This window comes from Cervus canadensis, chromosome 29 (assembly GCF_019320065.1).
Source record: "Cervus canadensis isolate Bull #8, Minnesota chromosome 29, ASM1932006v1, whole genome shotgun sequence".
In the NCBI taxonomy this organism is placed as follows: Eukaryota; Metazoa; Chordata; class Mammalia; order Artiodactyla; family Cervidae; genus Cervus; species Cervus canadensis.
Genome location: NC_057414.1, coordinates 46,589,449 through 46,607,548, shown reverse-complemented (window position 1 = coordinate 46,607,548; position 18,100 = coordinate 46,589,449). Strand labels below are relative to the sequence as shown.

General features: G+C 54.7%; 1 protein-coding gene across 12 annotated transcripts; it reads left to right on the top strand.

Annotated features, from left to right (window-relative positions):
* Nucleotides 1-369: 369 nt before the first annotated feature.
* LOC122431219 (glutamine-dependent NAD(+) synthetase) lies at nt 370-18,093 on the top strand. 12 transcript variants are annotated; one of them, XM_043452378.1, is made up of 12 exons: nt 374-586; nt 1,671-1,731; nt 3,795-3,911; nt 7,892-7,945; nt 8,357-8,446; nt 10,672-10,723; nt 11,190-11,278; nt 11,441-11,558; nt 12,303-12,434; nt 15,838-15,912; nt 16,756-16,880; nt 17,509-18,093. In XM_043452378.1, the coding sequence occupies exons 1-12, from the start codon at nt 502-504 to the stop codon at nt 17,621-17,623; spliced, it is 1,113 nt and encodes a 370-aa protein (XP_043308313.1). In that variant the 5' UTR covers nt 374-501; the 3' UTR covers nt 17,624-18,093. The 12 variants fall into 12 exon arrangements, with proteins under 12 accessions (XP_043308310.1, XP_043308313.1, XP_043308315.1 ...); XM_043452381.1 differs by adding an exon at nt 2,164-2,246 and having other exon boundaries at nt 508-586; nt 16,756-18,093; XM_043452385.1 differs by lacking the exon at nt 374-586 and adding an exon at nt 986-1,393 and having other exon boundaries at nt 16,761-16,880; nt 17,452-18,093.
* The last annotated feature ends 7 nt before the right edge of the window (nt 18,094-18,100 follow it).

The following is an 18,100-nucleotide window of genomic DNA, read 5'->3' as shown; positions in this document are numbered from 1 at the left end:
TAGAGGGATGGGGGCACGCGGGCCGGTCGGCCCCTCCACCTGCGGTCCAGAACCCGGAGACGGTCCCACCTGCCTGGGTCTGCGTCAGGCGGGCGCCGGCAGATACCGGGGTTGGATTCCCGCCGGCCCCAGGCCGCTCGGCGGGCCTCCCCCCGCGCAGGCGCGGCGCGGAGCTCCACGGGCGGGGCGGAGCGGGGACTGGACGGTCGGGGGCGGGGCCTGTCGTCGCTGGCTCGGAGGTCCAGTCCCGGCCTCGCTTCGCCAGCGGGGCGGGGCGACCCAGGACGGGGCGGGGCGATCCGGGGGCGGGGCCTATCGCCATTGCCTCTGAAGTCCAGTCCCGAGGGGCGGGGCCATCAGGGGCGGGGCGAGACGCTGCAGCATTGTGGGCCTGTCCCTGCAGGGACAACCCGGAAGGACCCGAGCCGCGGCCGCATCTCTCCCCAGGACACAAAGTCCCACTATCCGGCCGGCCTTTTTGCCCAGGCGTCTGCAGCCAGGATGGGGCGGAAGGTGACTGTGGCCACCTGTGCGCTCAACCAATGGGCCCTGGACTTTGAGGGCAATTTGCAAAGGATTTTAAAAAGTGAGTCTAGGGCCGGCGTGGGGTGGGCAGGCGAAGGTCAGCTCTGGTCACCCAGGTTTGCTGTGACGTATACGCAGCCTTTCTCTGGAGAAACTCGTGGCCATGGGTATGGGGACAGATAAGATAACCTATCTTACGACCACGCCTGTGCCCCTGAGTGCCCAGGTCCTCCTCCTGAGTGAGGTGGGGGGTGGGGTGGGTTACAGTGCCTGGGGCATGTGGTATGTACACTTGGTAAGAAAAGTCTGGCCCTGGAGGTGGAGAGGAGCAGGCTGGAGTGAGCCGGTCCTCGGGTACCTCTGGGGTCCCATGTGGCATTTATAGAGCAGAATCCAGTCCAGAGAGGGAAGTGGAACAGGGGTGAGGCCACCAGCTTAGAGACCAGGTGTGGTCGCTGTGTGTGTGTGACCGGGTCCGTGTACAGTTATCATCTGTACCAGCTCACCTTTGAGAGTGGAAGTTTGCACCGTTGACCTCTACACCTGAAGTGGGGCTGCCCTGGGCGGTCGGCAGGCTGGCCAACCTCAGTTGCCTCCTGCAGCAGGGCCACTAACCACAGTAAAAACAGGGTGATTCAGGTGAGGGTGCCTTATATCAGCCATGTGCCTTCGGCCTTCTTCCTTTTATTTTTTTTCAATCTCAACCTGCTTTCACTTCGTCAGAGCTCAGAGCAAATCTAGTTGATGAGAGGTCATCTCGGGTGGCCAGAATTGTGCGCCCACTCAGCCGGCCTCTCCTCCCCAGACTGCATCTGGAAGCTGCTGCTCAAACCCAGAGGCGGATGGTACCTGTCTCTGGTGCCTTCAGGTCCTGCCTTCTCCCTGCACGGAGTCCTCTCTGATTGTTACTGAGCTACCAGTGTGTGCCTCCCCCAGCCCCACCCCTGCCCTCCTGCTTGGTGCCCAGGCTCAGCCCTGCAGGCCCCGCCTCTGTCTCACTTCCTGTGCATGTCAGCAGGGGCTGGGAGATGCCCTTTGGTTTTTTGTGACACCAGCGGCAGCAGAAGGCTGAATCTGCCTCCTTTGGATCAGCTGTAGATGCTGAAATTGCCCTTCTTTCTCTCTCTCTCTCTCTGTGCATGTAGGTATTGAAATTGCCAAACACAGAGGAGCAAGATACAGGCTTGGACCAGAACTGGAAATCTGGTGAGAGCAGAGTGCATAGACACCCTAGGGTGGGCGGGTAGAAGCCTCTGTATCGCTCCCCCCAGCTGAAAGGGCAAGGAAGGAGAGGCTGGGATTGAGAACTGAACACGCAGGCCCACCTAGCAGACAGTCAGAAGCCCCGTGAGTGGGCCTGCTTGATGCCCTTGGACAAGAGCAGGCCAGCCTGCCTAGGTGATCCTGGATTCCTATGTTGAGTAACACAGGAGATCGTAGAGAGGCTGACTTTTCCCAGTCTAGGGCCGATGTCAATGCTGGCTGGACGTCTGGCCTTGCATTGGTGTTTGGTCTCACACGTGGCCTAGGAGCTGAGGTAGTGACAACCTCTGAGCAGGAGTCTGTCCTTGGAGAGGAAAGGGCATCCCAGGTCTGGATCCCACACAGGGCATCTCACTGACCTCATTTTCATCTAAGAACCAGGCTCTCCTCCTCATCAGAACCAGAGGCCCAGAGGAATGCTCCTCCAGGCATTAAGAATGACAAAGGCCACTTTGGAGGTTAGTGTTCGTGTCAGCAAAGTTTGCTTGGCATTTTAACATCACTTTTGCTATGTAGTGAGTGTGAAGGACTTTCTGAAGATTTAAAAGTAGCTTACAGGGACTTCCCTGGTGGTCCAGTGGTTAAGAAGCCCTCCAAGGCAGGGGATGTGGGTTCCATCCTTGGTTGGGGAACTAAGATCCCACATGCCTCAGGGCAACTAAGCCTGTGCCACAGCTACTGAGCCCACTTGCTCTAGAGCCCGCAAGCTGCAACGAAAGATCGCACATGCTGCAACTAAGACCCTACACAGTCAAATATATAAATAGATAAATATTAAAAAAAAATAAAAGTAGTTTACAAATACTCTACATTTCATTACTGGGACACCTGCACTGAAAAATTACTCTCAACCCAGTCTGCCCATGTTGGGACCTCACTGAGCATTGTGTTAGTTTTTTTCAGGGGCTGTTATACTACGGTTTCACAAACTGGATGGTTTAAAACAGCAGAAATTTATTCTTTTCACAGTTCAGGAGGCCTGAAGTCCAAAATCAAGGTGTGGGTAGGGTCCTGCTTCCTCCAAGGCTCTAGGGGAGGGTCCTTCCTGCCTCTTCCAGCTCCTGACTCCCAGCTCCTCGTCTCATGACTGCACCCCTCCAGCCCCCCGCCCCTGCCTCTTCTCCGCTGGTTTTCCTTCTGTCTCGTGTAAGGACACTTCTCGTTGGATTTAGGGCCCACCTGGATAGGCCAGGATCATCTCCTCTCCAGATCTTTCACTTACTCGCATCTCTAAAGACACTTTCCAAATGAGGTCACATCCACAGGTTCTAAGGGCTTCCCAGGTGGCTCAGTGGTAAAGAATCTGCCTGCCAGTGCAGGAGACGCAAGTTCAGTCCCTGGATTGGGAAGATGCCCTGGAGAAGGAAATGGCAACCTGTTCCGGGATTCTTGCCTGGAGAATCCCATGGACAGAGGAGCCTGGTGGGCGACAGTCCATGGGGTTGCAAAGAGTTTGACACGACTGAGCATGCACATGCACGCCATAAGTTCTGGAGGTTAAGATATAGACACGTCTCTTTTGGGGACACCATTCAGCCTGCCGTAAGCTCGAGTAAATCGCAAGGAAGTCATGTAGCTGTGTAAGTGGCATTTGAATGGTTATTCACGGCCCCTTTGCCTAGAGAGTATTCTTCTTCCAGCTTTGTTTCTTTTGCATCCCTTTCTTGTAGATTAGTGTAATTTGGGCCACGTTGAAGGTTTAAAAAAATCCAAGGGCAGACAGTTTTTGACATGACAGAGAATTTCTCATAGTAGCTGAAACTAGGAGCGACGGATGGGGCCCAGTCCATTAATTTCTGATACAATACATCTCTTTTCTTCTGTTTTGTAGCAGTGAGTCTAACTCTGGTTGAACAATAGACTCTCCTGGGAGGCTTTGTAAAGATACGGGTGCCAGAGTCGCACCTCGCACGGTTACCCTGGCCTGGCCCCAGGCCCTGCCCCAGCCCACCCCACGCCCACCTGCTGTGTCCCAGGCACTCACTGTTCTCGCCCTTCCTCTGCAGCGGCTACGGCTGTTGGGATCATTATTACGAGTCGGACACCCTCCTGCATTCGCTCCAGGTCCTGGCGGCCCTTTTGGAGTCTCCGGTCACTCAGGATATCATCTGCGACGTGGGGATGTAAGTGCGGCTTGGGGAGGTGGCGTGGGAGAAGGGCCAATTCCAGGGCCTGCCGTGTCCGGAGGTGTCCCCGCGGCGGGGATGTGGCGTCTGCTCCCTGCCTGGCCCTGCAGACCCCTTACTCCCCAGGTGGATGCAGCTTTGGGGAGATTTTTTATGTTTCTCCAAGCACTACTGTGTACGTGGGAACACGCTTTGCACAGGTCAGAGCATGGGGTCCCCCAGTCTCGTGTGTAGCATTTTCCTTACTTAGAAGTCAGTTTGGGGGTGGCTCCCTGTCACTCTGGGCTTCCCAGGTGGCGCTCGTGGGCAAGAAGCCTCCTGCCAGGGCAGGAACGTAAGAGACGTGGGTTCGATCCCTGGGTTGAGAAGATCCCCTGGAGGAGGGCATGGCAACCCACTCCAGTGTTCTTGCCTGGAGAATCCCCATGAACAGAGGAGCCTGTGAGCTACAGTCCACGGGGTCGCAGAGTTGGACACAAGTGAGTGACTGAGCACGAATGCACACATGTCATTCCGTGTTGACACACAAGCCATCTGGTTCCAGAGGGTGTGGATACATACGTGTAGGCTCCGTAGGTGTAGGTGTATACGGTGTAGGTCCATATGGTGCAGGTTCCATATGTAGCGATGTCTATGGTGTAGGTTCCATAGCTGTAGGCCCCAAGGTCTACAGGCAGGCCTCTGAGACCTTGCAAGCTCAGTTCCACTCCACTGCCGTAAAGCCAAATATAGAAATAAAGCAAGTCACACCAATTTGAGGGAGGAAGTTTCCAGTACATATAAAAGTTATGTTTACATTTTACCGTTCTATCTAAAAATATACATACATACCTTACTTTAAAAAAACTTTATTGCTAAAAAATCCTATCCTCTCAGCCTCCAATGAGCTATCATCTTTTTGCTGGTGGAGGGTTTGAAATATCATGAGAGTTATCAAAATGTGACCTGGAGACCGGAAGTGAGCAAAAGCTGTTGGGAAAATGGCATCAATAGACCTGCTCCACGCAGGGTTGCCACAGACCTTCAACTTGTAAAAAATACAGTATCTTCGAAGCACAATGAAGCAAACTGTAATAAAATGAGGCCTACCGGTAGGTCCCTATGGTGTAGATTCCCCGAGTGCAGGTCACATGGGGAGGACTGTGGCCTAGGATTGTTCTATTCTAGATTGTGTCTGTGACCAACTTTGTGTAAGCAGGCCGACTGACAGGCTTTGTGTTGCTTCTGTTTGCATCTCTGTTCTGTGTTACGTGGTGTGAATGTAGCCGAGTTTGCTTTCTTTTTCCTCAGCCTTGCATGTATTCTTCACTTCAACCTGCTGTGACATCTGTGTAGCAGGATCTCTTTTAAGCAGTGACTAGAGGGATTTTTAGCCCAGTTTGTTCACATCTATTATAATTCTTGATATGTGGACCATGTTTGTTTCCTATTGTGCTGTTGTGACAGCTTACCACAAATGCAAAACACAGAACCAGACAACCCTCCTGTCTTGTGGTTCCGGAGGTCACGAATCTAAATGGGTCAGAGGGGCTGGTTGCTTCTGGAGGCTCTTGGAGGAGAATCGGTTTTCTTGTTAAAGTCCAGCTTCCAGGCTCGCCCGCAGTCCTCAGCTCGCGGCCCCTCCCTCCATCCTCACAGCCAGAGATCACATCACTGCAGCCCCTGCCTCTGTTGCCACATGTCCTCCGGGCCCCCTCCTCCCTCATGTAAGGACCCCTGTGGTTCTGATGAGGGCCCTGGGGAGTCTGGGGTAATCTCTGGTCTCAGGATCTGTAGCTCAATGATGTCAGCAGGGTCCCTTTTGCCACGTGAGGTGACATGTCCGCGGGTCCCGGGAATCAGGATGGGGACATCGGTGGGGGTCTTTACTCAGCCCACCCATGGACGGATTCTTGCCACTTTATTAGGTGTCCTGGTCACCGTGTTTTCTTTCTTTATTGTTTTCCCCTTGTCTTTTTGTTTGTTTTCTTTGCCTATTTTCCTCTTCTGGCCTTGAATTTGTAATCTGACTTTAATTTTTCTACTTTTTTGCCCTTAAAATATTAACAATCATATTCTAAAGTGTTTTTTCTGGGACTTCCCTGGTGGTCCGGTGGCTAAGACTCTGCACTCCCAATACAGGGGGGCCAGGTTTCATCCCTGGTGAGGGAACTAGATCCCCCATACTGAAACTAAGAGTTCGCATGACAACCCACCCCAGTATTCTTGCCTGAAGAATTCCATGGACAGAGAAGCCTGGTGGGGAACCCCAGTCCATGGGGTTGCAGAGTCAGACACACCTGAAGTGACTAACACACACACCACAACTGAAGAAAGACCCCCCGTACTACAATGAAGACCAAAGGTCCCAAGTGTTGCCCCTAAGACCTGATGCCGCTTAGTAGGGGAATATTTTTTAAAAGAAATTTTTCTTTTGAAATCCAACATTTACCTGGATCTGTAAGTGCCACTGAACAAAATAGCAGTTATACCATGATGTCACTGATATTCACCATCTAGAATTGTCTTATTCCTCCAAGAGAAAGACACTGAGTCTCCTTCCAGCTTTCTGTGGTTAGAGGCATGTTACCCTTAGCACTGATCACAGAGGGCTAGCTCAAAATAGAGAAAACTTAAAAAAAAAATAGACAAAATCTTAGAGTGAGCAATAACTTTTTTTAAAAAAAGGTATCATATATATTTGTTGTCATGATTTATGAAACTGAACTTTTTTTTTTCTTTTTTGGCCATTTGTGACACTGTCTTACTTGTTCTTTTGCCAGCAATTGAAAGTGTTTGTGTCTGATTTATTAAGAGTTCTTTATATATGAAAGATATCAAGCGGTCCCCATATATGATAAAAATACATTTCCTTGTCTGTTGTTTGCTATTTAATTTTACATTTTGAGCTTGAAATCTTTCTGGTCATGCTTTTTGTTTGTTTTTGTCTGAGAGGCTTACTCCCGCTGGAAATCAGATATTCACTGAGGGTTTCTTTTTCGTTTAAAAGATGTTCACCTCCTGCCCTGAACACGTTTTTGTATGAATGTGAGCGTGGTGGGTTTGTGTTTGGGTTGGCCTGGGAGGAATGGAAACCGGAATGGTGGGAGTGCTTGCTGGTGGCATCCGTGTGCCGAGCCCGGGCCTAGGCAGCCCGCCTGCATCCTGCCCCTTAAAATGCTCCGAGAGGAGAAACCGGGGCCGCTCAGCTCAGCCAGTGCGAAGCGGGATTGGAACCCGGCCACCTGACTTGACAGCGCACGCTGCTTACGGATGCTTTCATCTCCTCTTGCACCCCTGCCCTCTTTACTCTTGTCCCTGGGCCGTATTACTTTTTACCTGATGATCCATCCTTAAGGCCCTCCTCCCTGGGTGCCTGATGCCTTTTGCCCTGAGCTCCTGCACTGTTGCCCTGAGCTGGGCTCTGCGATCCCTGCCCGGCGCTGCCCCGGCCGGCGGCCGGCAGAGTGCCCTGGCTTCCAGAGCACTGGCCCCTCCACTGCAGAGGAGGAAGGTTCCAGGTGATCGGGGAGGGTGTTTGTCCTGAGGGGTCCAGACAGAGAGGCGAGCAGATCTGTCCAGTGCCCTCCACCCCCTGCCCCTGCCCTGCCCCCCCCCCCCCGGGCTGGTCCCCCTGCCCTGCATTCTTGGTGGGGGGGGCGCTCAGTCAGGAGAGATGCCATGGCAGAGAATTGGGGTTGTGCAGGGGTCGGGTCCCTGAGGCCAGCAGGGGTGCGCGCAGAGGGAGGGAGGCGGCCACCTGATGGTCTGAGGACCTCCTGGAAGGAGAGGACAGGCCCTGAGTGGGAAGGACCTTGTGCGCGAGTTAGAAGACTCTCCCATTTAGTCTGTGCCGCAGCAGAAACACTCAGGTTCGTTGCTCGCTTTCATTTGAGAAGAGGAGGCCTTCTGATTCCCGCAGAGGACCGGGAGAAACTTCCTGTTAAAGCAGATGTGGGGCTCCGCTCTTTGCAGACGTGCATCCCCTCTCTCCACAGGCCTGTGATGCACCGAAACGTCCGCTATAACTGCAGGGTGATATTCCTCAACAGGTGGGTGACTGCCGGGAGCAGCGCGACCCCCGTTTCCCCTGGGCTCAGGGCTTGGTCCCCAGGGGCTTCTTCTGGAGCTGCCTTCGTGGGGGTGGGGTGCCAGGCAGGCAGGCGTTGCAGGTGGCACTGCTCCCCTGGGCTGTCGCCACTGACACCTTCAGACATCAGACACAGGGACGACGGGTGGAGTTTGGGGACACACAGCTCTGCAGCCAGGAGGTCAGTCCTGGGAGGGCGGCCTTGTAATAGTGTCCCGTTCGCAGACCCTGGGCATCAGTTGTTGGCAAGTGCCCACCCTCCAGGTCTTAGCTGCTCTGTCCCCATCGACGGTCAGGGTGGACGGGCTGGTGGCTGCTCTGTGTCACGTGGGGTGTGCTCATCTCAGGAGCGGCCGTGTTTCCCTGTCTGTAGGAAGATCCTGCTCATCAGACCCAAGATGGCCTTGGCGAACGAGGGCAACTACCGTGAGCTGCGCTGGTTCACGCCGTGGTCCAGGAGCCGGTGAGTCTGTCCGCGCGCGGGAGCACGGATGGTGGCCGCTCCGAGGATGCGTGGGGGAGATGGACAGAGATTCGGGCCGGCATCCCTGCCCCACACGGGACCTGTCATTTGGTGATGGCTGCCTGATGCTGCTGGTTAATCTGTAGCTAGTTTATCAGACACCACATAAAACGCTCAGTCATCAGTCACCCGTCACCCATCATTCTACATCTGATCCTACAGATCAGGGTTTCTCAGCTCCAGCCCTGTTGCCTTGGGGCTGGCTTGGTCTTGCTGTGGGGGCGTCCTGTGCATGGAAGAGTGTGCAGCAATGTCCGTAGCCTCCACTGGGGGATACGTCTGCATCCCTCTGTCAGTTTACAATGTCTCCAGACATTGCCAAGCATCCCCTGGGACAGAATTGTCCCTGTTTGCCTGCCCTGGGTTCTTCTTGATAGTTATTGCTATTTTTTTTCACTGTCACCACTATTGCCAATGAAATCTTTAACGTGATTTTTAAACATTTTATTGGCATATAGTTGATTTACAATCTTGTGTTAACTTCTTCTGAGCAGCAAAATGACTCAGTTATACGTCTAGATACATTCTTTTTCAAAAATTTTGTGTATTTATTCTTGGGTCTTTGTTGCCGTGTGGTCTCTTCTCTAGTTGTGGTGAGAGGGGGCGACTCTCTAGTTGCGGTGTGGGCGGGCTTCTCCTGTTGCAGAGCGTGGGTTCTGGGGCACACGGGCCTCAGTAGTTGCCGCACATGGGCTCCAGGGCGGATGGAGCCCAGGCTAAATGATTGCGGAGCTCGGGCTTAGTTGCTCTGCAGTATGTGGTCTTCCGGGATCAGGGATCAGACCCGTGTCTTCTGCATTGGCAGACAGATTCTTTACCACTAAAAAAGCCCTGTATACAGTCTTCTTCGTGTGTGAATCGAGGGGGGAGGTGGGGATGAAGGGAGAAACCTTGGGCGGCTCTCCCTTGAAAATGGACTGACACAGCAACATCAGTGATGATGAGCAAACCTACCGATGGTGAATTGAGTCTCATCGCGGGATGCCACGGCAGCTCGGGGGTCAGAGGGCGTCTGCGGCGTCTGTTCCCTTCATTAGTGAGGGCGCCACGGCGTCATCCCCTCAATGTCTCTGCTCTTAAATTTTAGTTAAGGGATTTCCCTGGTGGCCCAGTGGTTAGGACTTCATCTTCCAGTGCAGGGGACGTGGGTAGATCCTCAGCTGGGGACCTAAGATCCCACATACCTCAGGGCTGAAAAACCAAAACATAAAACAGAAGCCATATTGTAACAAATTCAGTAAAGACTTTAAAAATGGTCCACATCAAAAAAAAATCTTTATCAAAAAAATTACTAAAATAAAAGTCACTAAAATCTCCCAGGAGGTTCTTGTGAATTCTGAGAAAGCAAAAAGAAATCTAGTTAATTCAGTGTCTTCACAGTACATCTGGCGACAGCCCACTTGAGGTCAGATTTGGAAACGACCTAGTGTTTGAATTCTGCCTGTTAGGGTGGACCTTGGGGGTGGCTTGGGCTTCCTGGGGGCTCAGACGGTAAAGAATCCGCCTGCAGTGCAGGAGACCCGGGTTTGATCCCTGGGTTGGGAAGATCCCCTGGAGGAGGGAATGGCCACGCACTCCAGTGTTCTTGCCTGGAGAATTCCGTGGACACAGGAGCCTGGTGGGCTACAGTCCATGGAGCTGCAAAGAGTCGGCCACGAATGAGCGACTGTCACTTTCACTTCCTGGGATAGCTTGTACAGAGGTGTGTATTAAACTCTCTCTCCATCTTACATGATTCGGACATGATCGCTTCAGTGATGATACAGGCTTCTCTCTGCATGCTGGCTTCATGCAGTGCGATCTTTCTGATTGAAGAGTTTCAATCAGAAATTCCAGCCGCATTTCTCTGTGGGGAAATGTGTCTCCTTCTCGGACAGTTCCCTCGATGTGCCTCTCAGACGCTGTAATGAAAGTGTGGGTCAGGCGGGGCCAGTGAGGGAGCTCCCAAGTGCCTCGGTGTCCCGTGGCCTGGAAGCCTCAAGGAGTCGCCTGGCTCTTCCCTTTTTACCTTAACTTGGTCGCAACAGCGTGTGTGAAAACCTGACAGTTCTTTTGCCAGCTCACGGGCTCCGTGCCCTCAGTTTGAGCTTTGCCCTGCATCTGGGTGCCATTCTGTGTTTTCCCTGAGACGGTCCAACTCAGGTCTGTGGTGGTTCCCTTTCCAGGCAAACAGAGGAGTATTTTCTCCCCCGGATGTTACAGGACCTGACGAAGCAGGTGAGTCTTGGGGAAGAAAACTCTTTGTCCGTCAGACTGTCCCTCTGGGGTGGGCCGTGGGGGCAGGACCCTTGGGGTCAGGGTCACAGCATCACTGTGGCCCATGTAAGGAAAACACAGATGGGGGGTGATTTCTGTCACAAGTGGGGAGGGTCCCAGGAGCATGGAGGGGTGGGCGCCTCCTTGCTGCTGCGTGATGTCCCCTCCTCTCCTCCGGCTCACACCGTGGGCTGGGCTCAGGGGAGCTTGGGAGGGGGCTTCCTGCACCACCCTGGCCGGCGGGCAGAGGAGATGCCCGCTGGCCCTGGGCTGGGAATCCTCCCCGGGGGAAGAGGGTTTCATTAGGGCTTGAAACAAAACGTCGGCCTTCCTACGAGTCCCATGTGTGGTCTCCGGGGGTCCCGGCTCAGCATGTGGCCCAGACGGGACGGTTGGGGGGCCTTATGAGCTCTGGTCTCCCTCCTAGGAAACTGTGCCCTTTGGGGACGCTGTCCTCTCCACGCAGGACACCTGCATTGGGAGTGAGGTCTGTGAGGAGCTCTGGACGCCCCACAGGTTAGCCCTGCCCTCTGCACCCTCTGATCCCCATCCTTGCGGGGCCCAAGGGGGCTGGGTATTTGCAGCCATCTTGGTGTCTCAGCCCGGGGCAGGGAAGACACCCCAGGAGCTGCGGGCTGGGGACACGAGTCTCTTCTCTTCGATCCCCTCTGCCCGCAGCCCGCACGTGGACATGGGCCTGGACGGGGTGGAGATCTTCACCAACGCCTCGGGCAGCCACCACATGCTGCGCAAAGCCCACGCCCGGGTGGACCTGGTGACCATGGCCACCACCAAGGTAGGCGGTGGCGGGGACACGGGCGCATGTGTCTCTCACACACGCGGGACCCCAGCGCCCAGCGCAGAGCGAGGCCTGAGCGCGGGGCTGCTGGGCGCTCCTGGGTCCGGCCGTGGCTCACCGGCCCCTGTGACTCCCCCTCCCAGGCCCCACGTCCATGACCTCGTGTAGTGATGGAAAGCACCCTATGAGGCGGGCACTGTTGCCACCTCTACTCTCTGGAGCAGGGCACCCAGCACGTGACCGTCACGTGGCCTCTGGCCTCACACCCCAGCCGTCCAGCTTCTGGGCTCTCAACCATCACACTGGTCTCGGGACAAGTGACCGGGAATCAGGATCCCCTTGGCACCACACCCGGGCCTGGGGAATGCCCATGAGTTTGCCACTCTTGCGGGCAGCATGACCCCAGGGGCTGTGTCTTCTCTTCCGGGGGCAGAATCCAGAGTTGTCTTCTCCAGAGCTCCGTCTCTCCTCCCTCCTGGGGGAGGTGGCGGCACCCGCCTTGGAGGGTTGTTGGGGGTGAGAGTAGACGCTCTGTGTGATGTCTGGTGCCTTGGGAGGCCGAGGCCGTCATAGCTGCAGGGCCTTCCCTGGAGGCGTGTGTTTTATTGGCTGGAGTTGGGGCGCTGATTATTAGTACGGCAGAGTTGCGGGGGTGGAGGCCTGAGGCTCCAAATGTCTGGGCCGGCAGAGGGTGAAGGTGACGGATCAGAGCTGACCACTGCCATCCCCTCTGTTTTCCAGAACGGTGGGATCTACTTGCTGGCCAATCAGAAGGGGTGTGATGGGGACCGGCTGTACTACGACGGCTGTGCCCTCATAGCCATGAACGGCAGCATCTTTGCCCAGGGGTCCCAGTTCTCTCTGGATGATGTGGTACGAGCTGGCCCGAGCAATGGCCAGAGGGTCTCTCATTCAGAGGCTGTGTTCTCTGCTCTCCCCATAACCGGGGGTCTGATGTGCCCTCCCCCCACCCCTGGGAGGGATCCTGCTGGTTGTGATTGCTTCCTCTTCACCTCCTTGGTGGGGTGAGGGTTTCCTACCCTGAGATTACGGGGACGCCCCCACACAACGCACTGGACAGATGGATCCATGGTGGGTTATCAGCCCCGCACGCCCTGGAGGTCCCCACGAGGCTGCAGTGGAGCTGAAGGAGAGGCTTGGCACTGCGGGAGGAGGGGGCTTGGTAGTGACCAAAGGGTGGGTGGCCTCTGGCTCCAGGGAGGAGAGGATGGGCTTGTAGGAAGAATCCCATGGCTGGCGGGTAACTGGAGCCAGTCCCAGGAATAAGCAGACACCGCATATGGTCCAGCAATAATGGGGTCATTTGGGAGGAGCAGAGCAGCGAAGAGCCTTGCACGTGGGCCCTTGGAGGATTTTCCCCAGAGGTCAAGGCAACACAAGCTGGAATCAAGATTGCCGGGAGAAATATTAATAACCTCAGATATGCAGATGACACCACCCTTATGGCAGAAAGTGAAGAGGAACTAAAGAGCCTCTTGATGAACGTGAAAGAGGAGAGAAAAGCTGGCTTAAAACTCGACATTCAGAAAACTAAGATCATGGCATCCGGTCCCATCACATCATGGCAAATAGAAAGGGAAACAATGGAAACAGTGAGAGAGTTTATTTTGGGGGGCTTCAAAATCACTGTAAATGGTGACTGCAGCCATGAAATTAAAAGATGCTTGCTCCTTGGAAGAAAAGCTATGACCAACCTGGACAGCTTATTAAAAAGCAGAGACATCATTTTGCCAACAAAAGTCCGTCTAATCAAAGCTATGGTTTTTCCAGTGGTCATGTATGGATGTGAGATTTGGAGTATAAAGAAAGCTGAGGGCTGAAGAACTGATGCTTTCTAGCTGTGGTGCTAGAGAAGACTCTTGAGAGTCCCTTAGACTGCAAGGAGATCCAACCAGTCCATCCTAAAGGAGATCAGTCCTGAATATTCATTGAAAGGACTGATGCTGAAGCTGAAGCTACTTTGGCCACCTGATGTGAAGAGCCAGCTCTTTGGAAAAGACCCTGATGCTGGGAAAGATTAAAGGCAGGAGGAGAAGGGGACGGCAGAAGATAATATGGTTAGATAGCATCACCGACACAATGGACCTGAGTTTGAGCAAATTCCAGGAGATGGTGAAGGACATGGAAGCCTGGTGTGCTACAGTCCATGGGGTCACAAAGAGTCGGACACAACGTAGTGACTGAACAACAACAAAGAGAATTGTGTGGCTCTTGAGAGTTTTTTAAGCCTCCAAGAAAGAAAATGACTGTTATTGCCCCCAAATGGGAATCGATTCCAAACCTGCAAACACAACACAAAGTGACTTTCAGTTCTGCCAAAAAGAGTTGCTGTGACTGGGCTCAGGTGGTCAGTACAGGCTTCACACGGCATCTCTCGTCTTGTCTTTTCGGGGTTTTTGGAAGCAAATGTTGGAAATGCTTATTCACAGAAGCAGGTAGTAGCAGGAGAAAAAAGGGTTTCTGGGGATTTCTCTGTCAGAGCAAGACAAACGGGTGTCTCCAAATAAGAATTTCTTCAGGACCCTCTGATGCGATGTCTGTTGCTTCACCATTTCACAGACTTGCGCAGTCTCACTGGGGTTGTCGGCAAGGAAGTGGTTATGAAATGAAACTTCAGTTTCGGAATGGACTGAGGAAAGGAACCTTGGAACGAATTCATGGTACTTCTTGCTCAGAATGAAGCCCAGGTTTTGGCAGTCTGGCCCTAGCTGCTGGAAGAAGCCAGTTCCCTGCAAATGGTCCCCAGACCATGGGGACCTGATCCTGCCTTCCCAGTGGGAATGAGCACAGTCCCCAGACCTTGCCTTCCCGGTGGCGGGGTCCCCAGAGGCCCCCTGCCGTCCAGTGTTAACCTTGATTAAGACGGAAGGCCTCTGGAGGTGCAGGTGAGGTACATGTGGACGGCCAGGCGCTCGTCTGCTCCAGACATGCCTCAGCACAGGTCCGCTTGGCCAGGACTCTTGGGCAGACATCCAGGCCACAGGTACTTGGTGGGACTGACTGGCAGTGAGTTTTGGGGTTCGCCTGTACCTGGATGAGCAGGTGGGCAGGTGGCTTGCAGGTTCCAGGCCCCCCAGGAGCCCCCATTTCACCAAGCGCCCCTGTGATTGTTCACCACACTATAACCTGGGGACCGTGGCCCCACACCCCCGAGGGGGGCCCCTGAGCCAGAGTTCTCTGATTTGAGTGCTCCTGGCAGAGGTGGCTTCACCGCCCTGGGGTGTCGGCAGCGCCCTTCGGTTCTGACACCTCTCTGGTCCGTGGACCTTCTCGAGGGCACGTGCTTCTCATGGCCTCGACCCAGCCTTTGTGTGAAGCTAACCTAGCTCCAGGAAAAGTGGACTGGGGCCTTCCTCTCAGGAAGGGCTCACTCCTCTGGGGTCATCCCAATTTCTGTGGCTTCGTCAGGAGCAGCCTGGTGGCTTCCGTGGCCAGCACTTGGGAAATGACAGAAGGACTGGTGGACGTGGGAGTTCTCTGCTCTCTGTCTCTTCACAGGCGTTTCTATCTTGGGTTAGGCTTGGTGTTGGCATAGACGTCTGCCCACTGCCAGCAGCAGGAGCAGGGGCCCGGCCACCCTGGGTCCCCCTCAGAAGTAGTTCCTGCTGTCCTTCACCTGCATGTGTGAGACAATAGCCTAGTAGTATGATCTGGTTAGGATTTTTTTCATAAAGAAAGGAGTAATATCTCTGAGTTAAAACTTTTCTGTTTTCTGCTATTGGTTGCAAGTGGCAGAACCTCCATCCCATCTGGATTCAAAGGCAATGAAGCATCATGTCCTGGAACACATGCAGCACATCTGGGCTGGGACCTTTGTGTGATGATTGCTGGGGCTCTGGCTCCATCCCCTTGTCACTCTCCAGCTGGGCCTTCCTCTGTGTCGGCTTCACTGTCAGCTGCCTCATGGTCACAGGATGGCTGCAGCAGCTCCAGCCATCCCATCTTCATACAACCACATTCAAAGGCAGAAAGAGGGCCCTTGCTCTCCCTGTGTCTTTTTAAGAAACTTTCTCAAAAGCTCCCAACAGACATTTATTGTGTCTCATCAGCAGTGTGTCAGTTCAACAGAAATTCTGGCAGCAGTGACAAGAGGGGAGGGCTTTGGCTGGGCCACCAGTGGTGCCCCCCCCTCCCCAGGCCCCCAGTGCCTGCCTTAGAAGGCGGGACTCATTGTGTAACGTGGCATACCTCTGAAAACAGAGTGTGAGGGAAAAAATAGGCAATCACGATTTTTCTTTGAAACCCCCTTCTCTAGGAAGTCCTCACTGCCACGTTGGATTTGGAGGACATCAGAAGCTACAGGGCAGAGATTTCATCTCGAAACCTGGCGGTAAGTGATTATAAACACACCCATAGGATGCTCATCAAAGACGGGGAAATATTTTTAATAACAGCTTCACTGAAATGTCGTTCCCATACCCTATAATTCACTGACTTCAGCACATGATGCAGTGGTTTTCAGTATATTTGTGGAGTTGAGCAGCATCACCACAATCAGGGTCAGAATGTTCTTATCACCTGAAACAACCCTGGACCCATGAGTTGTCTCATTCACCCCCCTCGGGGCCCCTGGCAACCACGGTCTGTGTTGACACTATGGGTTTGCCAGTTCTGGACATTTCATATAAATGGAATGATATAACATGTGGCCTTCTGCAGCTGACTTCTTTCACTGAGGGTAGTGTTTTGTGGTTCATCCGTGCTGAGGTGTGTGCTAGTTCTTCACTCCTTTTTATGGCTGAGTAACATTCCACTGCATGGGCAGCCCACATGCTGTGTGTGCATTCACCCGTCGGTGGACAGTTGGGCCGTTTCTGCTCTGTCCATGATGACGGTGCTGCTGAGGGCCTGTGCCAGGCATCTGTGGACATGTTTGCGTGTCTTCTGTTATCTACCTGGGGCTGGCCTGTGGGGTCCTGTGGTGATTCTCTGTTTAATGGTGGGAGGTCCTGCCAGACTGTCCTCAGTCACTTCTCCGTCTCGCGTCTCCCCGGCGCTGTGCGAGCGTTCCAGATCCCCACATCCCGCCAGCGTTTGCTACACCCATCTGTGTCCTGGCCGTCCTGGTGGCTGTGAAGGGTCCCCACCGGGATTCTGGGCCGTGTAGCGTCCCCCCTGCAGTCATCCCGGGGACCTGTATGGGTTCAGGCCCTCAGGGGGGTGTCCTCCCCAGGCCAGCAGGGTGAGCCCCTACCCCCGCGTGAAGGTGGACTTCGCCCTCTCCTGCCACGAGGACCTGCTGGAGCCTGTGTCTGAGCCCATCGAGTGGAAATACCACAGCCCTGCCGAGGAGATCAGGTGGGGCTGTTGGTGTGCAAGGGAGGGGGTAGAGGCGGGGTCTGGTGGCTCAGATGGTAAAGAATCCGTCTGCGATGTGGGAGACGGGTTTGATCCCTGGGTCAGTAAGATCCCCCGGAGAAGGGCGTGGCAACCCACTCCTTCTTGCCTGGAGAATCTCATGGACAGAGGAGCCTGTCGGGCTACGGTCCACGGGGTTGCAAAGAGTCGGACACGACTGAGCGACTGGCACACTGTCCTTCCCGGGCCACTCCCTCCGTCCCCCGCTGCGCTGCCAAGTGGCCGCTTGGGGGCCTTGCGCCCTGGTCTCAGGGCCTGCAGTCGACACTGTAACTAGACCGCGGGCCCCACGCCCAGCCCGCCCGCCTTGCCCCGGGCCCTCGGGCATAGAGACACTGGGCTTGCTTCTCCGTGTCTCCATCTCCGCCACGGGACCAATGATCGCTTCTACCTCCTGGGGGCCACTCTGAGGCTTCAGATGCACTCATTCCCTCGAAAGGCTGAAAGCAGCCGGGGGCAGCGTGCTGGTGCCACCCACCGGCCCAGCGTCCACCTGGGCACCTGCCCCCAGGTGAGCTGCGAACCAGGGTGGCGGCTCGCCAGCCTCATGCTTCCCACCGTTCCCCAGCCTGGGACCCGCGTGCTGGCTCTGGGACTTCTTAAGACGCAGCCGACAGGTACGATGTTGGGGGGGCGGGTCTGGCCAGCCCCCTTTAATCCTTCTGCAGTGGGTTTGCGTTTGACCCTGTGGCATGCTGGTGACTTTTTTTTAAGATGGATTTATTTAATTTGCTTTCTGACTGTGGTGGGTCCTTGCTGCTGCACACGGGCTTTCTCTAGTTGCCGCGAGCGGGGGGCTGCTCTCCAGTTGAGTGTGTGGGCTTCTCACGGTGCTGGCTTCTCTAGCTGTGGAGCCGGGGCTCGAGGGCACACGGGCTTCAGCCGTCGCGGCTCCTGGGCTCTCGAGTGTGAGCTCAGTAGATGTGGCACACAGGCTTAGGTGACCTGCGGCAGGCGGAGTCCGCCCAGACCAGGGGTCGCGCCAGCATCCCTTGCATTGCGTGACAGATTCTTAACTCCTGGGTCACCGGGGAAGCCCTGACCGGTATTTCTTCATGCAAACATTTCCTGACTCTGCCTCAGTCAGGAGCCTCGGCTACCCTGGCCAAGGTCACACTGAGGTTTGGCTCCGTCTTTGGGGCCCTGTCTGATGACCCCGA

Excerpts from the sequence above, each read along its gene's own strand:
- LOC122431219 (XM_043452373.1), top strand. The coding sequence starts at position 1,270 with ATGAGAGGTCATCTCGGGTGGCCAGAATTGTGCGCCCACTCAGCCGGC. Across the intron at positions 3,912-7,891 it reads ATCATCTGCGACGTGGGGAT|GCCTGTGATGCACCGAAACG; the intron begins GTAAGTGCGGCT and ends CTCTCTCCACAG. Across the intron at positions 7,946-8,356 it reads AGGGTGATATTCCTCAACAG|GAAGATCCTGCTCATCAGAC; the intron begins GTGGGTGACTGC and ends CCCTGTCTGTAG.